The sequence below is a fragment of the Microtus ochrogaster genome, chromosome 1 (genome assembly GCF_000317375.1).
Source record: "Microtus ochrogaster isolate Prairie Vole_2 chromosome 1, MicOch1.0, whole genome shotgun sequence".
Taxonomy (NCBI): Eukaryota; Metazoa; Chordata; class Mammalia; order Rodentia; family Cricetidae; genus Microtus; species Microtus ochrogaster.
Window position 1 is genome coordinate 37,649,151 of NC_022009.1, and position 5,338 is coordinate 37,654,488.

At 46.9% G+C, this 5,338-nt stretch overlaps 1 protein-coding gene across 2 annotated transcripts in view; it reads right to left on the bottom strand.

The window, feature by feature from the left end:
- Trip11 (thyroid hormone receptor interactor 11) overlaps window positions 1–2,254 on the bottom strand; it is a 76,744-nt gene extending 74,490 nt beyond the window's left edge. The window contains exon 1 of one of the 2 annotated variants that reach the window (XM_013346023.2): window positions 1,786–2,254. In XM_013346023.2, the coding sequence (XP_013201477.1) occupies window positions 1,786–1,924 (139 nt within the window). In that variant the 5' untranslated portion in view covers window positions 1,925–2,254. The remainder of the gene's footprint in view (window positions 1–1,785) is intronic. The other variant, XM_026780743.1, reaches the window with a different exon arrangement.
- Window positions 2,255–5,338: the final 3,084 nt, after the last annotated feature.

The window sequence follows — 5,338 nt, forward strand, 5'->3', positions numbered from 1 at the left end:
AAGGGAAGCCCAAGCCATGAGCCTTCCTTCCACAAAAGGGAAGCCCAAGCCATGAGCCTTCCTCCCTTCAAGGAAGTCCAAGCGGTAAAATGACCCAGTTTTCCTTCTAAATTTAAGAACTTTTCCTATCAAAACATTTTACTGTTTCCAGCAAAAACACATGGTTATTAAACCATGATAGAAAAAAAATTGGGGAATTGAAAGTATAATTCAGTAGAGTGTACTCACAAGTCAGGAGACCCTGAGTTCAATCTCTAGTCATCCTTTCCTATAGATTAAACCAGAACAGTAAGCTGTTCATTTATAAAAAAAATAAAACTGGGGCTGGAGAGATGGCTTAGAGGTTAAGAGCACTGGCTGCTCTTCCAGAGTTCGTGAGTTCAATTCCCAGCAACTACATGGTGGCTCACAACCATCTGTAATGAGGTCTGGTGCCCTCTTCTGGCCTGCAGACATACATGGAGGCTAAACACTGTGTACATAATAAATAAATAAATCTTTTTTAAAAAAAAGAACACTGTCACAGTGTGGTGGCATGCGGCTGTAAGGCCAGCAGTGAGAGGCTGAGGCAGGAAGACTGTCACCACTAGGCCAGCCTGAGATGTACAGCAAACACTGACTAGAACTTTAAAACCTTTCTATTTTGTGAACATGGCTGTTTTGTCTGCACACGTCTGTGCACCATTTGTGTACGTCGTGCCTGGTAAGTCCCTAAGAAGGTATCAGATCTCCTGGAACTGAATGACATTAAGAGACAGTTGTGAGATACTACTGTCTAAGAAGTGCTAAGAATCAAACCTGGGTCCTCTGGGCGAGCAGCCAGCAATCCTAACCTCTGGATTATCTACCCTTCCCCTTGACTAAAACTTGTAAAACCCCTACCTACACAAAGCAATGTCAAGAACAGTAATTAACCTAATCACCGACTACGATTCAATTCTAGGTCACCATTCATTAGGACAGTAAGATGATGACTTCAAAAACCTGAAGGAGGCTGGCTAGACAAATCCGTGAGTAAAGGCACTTGCCATGACAGCCCAGAGAACCAAGTTACATGCCAGAACCCACCTAAAGGTGGAAAAAGAACAACTCCACCAACTTCTCTTCTGACCTCTCCACATGCCATCACTGTGTCACAGACGCCGGTACACACATCACACACACACAAATAATAATGATAATAATAATTTTAAATAATTTTAAGTTTGTGAAGTAGATAAGAATATTCAAAAGGACAAAGTATAAAGTAATTTCACTGGTTCTGTCAAAAATATGGGAGAAATGTGCAATCCCACACAAAAATACTATTTTTAGCTGCAATGTATCTTCACCATGAGCAAAATCAGAAAATAGTTGAAGAGATAAACAGCCCTATTCACCTGACACCTTGCTAAAGACAGGACGGGGGTCACCTTATGTTTAATTATGAGTATTTAAGAAAAACATTAAGGAACAGGATCAAAAAATCAGATCCGCCCCCCAAAAAAATAAGGGCATAAGAAATAAGCATGGACAGCCCAATTAAGTCCCTATTCGGCATAAAAGTAGCATCTCCACTTTACTGAGCTATCCAGGGTTTCCAATAGGGTTGGGGACGGGGGCACCCAGAAGTCTCCACGGGGGGTCCCGCAGGCTGGAAAAGCGGCTGTGGAGGGCAAAGGAAAACATGCGGGGCGACTCCTTAAGAGACCAGTCCGCGTCTGCCAATAGATCGGCAACCAACCCAGAACCAAGAGGACTTTCTCAGGGTCCAGCCGAGCCCTCCCGCCTCGCTCCAGCTGTTACCTGGCACATCCTCCGTGCCCTCCATCAACATATCCTTCGTGAAGTTTGAAATCTGGTCAGTGAGGGACGCCAGGCTGCCCCCTACTTGACCCAGAGACTGGCCCAAGCCGGAGCCGAGGCCCCCGAACCAGGAGGACATCGCTGCGGGTGGAGAGCACGGTGTCCGCTCCAAATGTCCCCGAACGCCCGCGGCTGGTGTGGATCCAGACACCAGGACTGGCAGGACGCGGCACTCCCACCACCGGCCGCGTCAAAGCCGAGGCCCGGCCGGGCGCTTCGCCAAGGGCTCGCCGCAGTGGGCGCCGAACGGGGCCTCTGCCCCTTCCCACAACTTCCCACCCAACGACTGGAGCACTCTTTGTCAACTTTAGTGACTTTCATCAGTTTCCTGGGACAGTCCTGCCAACTCAACGCCGGCCGCCACAACAGCGCCGGCAAAGTGGCAGCGACTGTTGAGATCCTCGGTGACGGGTGGCGTCAAACGGCCGCTGTCTGACGCGTCCTAGGCGCGAAGGACTGTGGGATTGCGGAGGTCCGCCTGTGGGCGGGCAAGACGGTAGTTTCTGCTCAACCAGCGGGAGGTGGAGACGGAAGAGGCGGTGGAAGACGGGCGCTTTCCACCAGCGCAACTAGGTTTGTTTGTAGGTGGGAGGCAGCCCTTGGGGGGGTAGGGGGTGTCTCCTTAATCCTACCTACAGGAGCTGTTGCGTGGCTGCGAGACAATTCGACAGGGTCCTCCCACCACGCGGGGAAGCCCACCCACATTACTCTATTTTCCAGCCTTTGTGAGTCGGCTCCGTGCCAGAGCCTTGGAAACAGCTACAGAGCTGCAAAAGCGGAACGCAATTCAAGAGTCCAAGCAGAAAGCACGTTTTTGTTTTGTTTTTGGTTTTTCGAGACAGGGTTTCTCTGTGTCGCCTTGTCTGTCCTGGAACTCTTAGATCCACCTGCCTCTGCCTGCCTCCCGAGTGCTGGCATTAAAAATTTGTGCCACCAGCCCCGCCCTCCCACCCCCCCACCTCCGCCCCGCCAGTTACCTTGTACAGAAAGGAACATTAGGAGTATCCCCAGTATGTGGAATCTGATTACCCCTTACCGAATTATCTGTTACTGGAATCTGAATAATCTCACCAGATATCTACTTGAGTGCCTCCAAGGGGTTTTCAAACTTCCGTGTCCCAGAACAAGGAATTGGACAGGGACGTGTGGATAGTAGCAAGGAAGGCGAGAAAATGCATTGAGAAAAAGCACAAACCAAAGAAAAGAAGCAAACCAGAACATTGTCAGTAGTGGTGGGGTTGATGAGCTACATCTTCAACTTGATTTGGTGAAGAATTTTTTTGGTGCTGAGGATTAAGTCCGGAGACTTGTGCACACCATGCATATGGGTTTAGCTACAGTTTCAACCTTTGTTTGAGACAGGAGCTCCTGTAACCCAAGTGGGCTTCAAACTGATGATCTTTCTACTTCCACCTCCTGAGTACTGGAATTACGTGTACCATCATGTACATTTGGGGGGAGGTAGGGTTTGGTTGTGTGTGTGTGTGTGTGTGTGTGTGTGTGTGTGTGTGTGTGTTTGGTCCTAAATAGCTATGGAGCCAGGCCTGGAAGTTGCTCTGTAGACCAGGCTGGCCTCGAATTCACAGAGATCTGCCTGCCTCTGCCTTCCGTGTGCTGGAATTAAAGGCGGGTGCCACCGCCGCCCGGCACAACATTGTTTAAATGTAGCGTGCCTCACCCTCACATGACTAACGTGTCTACTGTTACTCTGGGCACTGGGGATGTAGCAGGATAAGATGCACGGTCTGTGAGCTTATAAAGACTGCATCTGAACCGGAGGGCACAACTAGACAAAATGTAGTGTTAGATAGGAGCTGATGAATGACGTTACGGGGGAAAGGAAACAGGGGCATGGGATGGTAAATGAGGCACTGGTTATGCAGAGGATGGTTAAGGCCTCAATGATAAGGGAATCTTGGGTAGAAACTTTAAACAAGTGAGGTATACAGATACAAGGGGTCTAGACAGGAAGAGACAACTGAATACAAAGTCCGTTAGACAGGATATCCTGGCCAGCTTTGAGAAGTTATAAGAAGGCGAGATCGTCTTGAGCAGAATGGACTGGGAAGATTTGTAATCGAGGGCCTAGAAAGTATGAAGTAGGCAAGTCACAGGGACTGGTAGGACATTAACAGGACTCTGACTTATATCCGTGCACGATGACAAGTGACATGAACTCGGGACTTAGTTGAGCTCCTGAATGACTGAAATGTTCAGCAACTGTAATTAAGCTCATGTTTTCTGTAGGTTTAAACTCTCCGGAGCTCCGTGTCTGTCAGAACACTGTCCAAGAATGGGACTGTATGAGAATTCTGAGTGCTTGTAAAAAAAAACAAAACAAGCATCTTGTGACCTCCTTTTCTTCAAAAAACAGGGCATTTTTCTCAGAATGTGCTTTTGTGCCCCTCCCAGATGTGGCGGATCCATACAAATGAGATACAAATGAGTTTACTGCAGATTAGCCATTACAACTGGCTATTGTTTAGATGCCACTAAGGGAAAAACATATTTTTGCCACGTAAGGGTTTCTTTCCCATCACCTCTGACTTGCCCTTGTGATTATACACTTTACCCATGTGACTCCTCTTAACCTTCAGAGTATAAACTGTCTCATTCTCTGAATAAAATTAGCTATCACAGGGCTGGAGAGATGGCTCCATAATTAAGAGCACTCGTCTTCCAAAGGCCCAGAGTTCAATTCCCAGCAACCATATGGTGGCTGCCAATCCATAATGAGATCTGGTGCCCTCTTCTGGTCTACATAATAAATAAACCTTTTTAAAAAAATAAATAAAATTGGCTATTGTATGAGGCTTTAGTCCACCTCACTTCTAGGCTCCATTCTCTCAGGTCCCCCCACCTCTAGAGAGGTAAACACGTGCTCATAAATTCACACTGTGCTACAAAATTAACATAATGAATGAAGAAAATGCGCGGTAAGCTTTTGTACCATTTATTAGTCCAAATGCTACATCCTAAAACAGTGGTTCTCAACCTTCCTAATGCTACAGCCCTTCAATACAATTCCTCATGTTGTGGTAACCCCACAACCATAAAATTATTTCATTCGAGCCAGGCACACACCTTTAATCCCAGCACTCAGGAGGCAGAGGCAGGCAGATCTCTGTGAGTTGGAGACCAGCCTGGTCTACAGAGCAAGTTTCAGGACAGCCAGGGCTACACATAGAAACCTTGTCTTGAAAAAATTTTTTCATTATTAGATCATATCTGTAATTTTGCTACTGTTATGAGCCATAATGTAAATATACAGGATATCTGATATTAGACCCCCAGGGGTCGTGACCCACATTTTGAGAAACACTGCTCTACAACTTCCTTGGGGGGGGGGATTTTTTTTTCCATATAATGCCCAAGTGCTTTAACGTATTACCCTGATAAGTAGCATGATATGGTCTCCTGATGTACTTCAAAAAGATGGAGGGAACATGAGACAAGAATTGTCAGAAACCAGGTTGGAGAAGGCTCAGTTAAG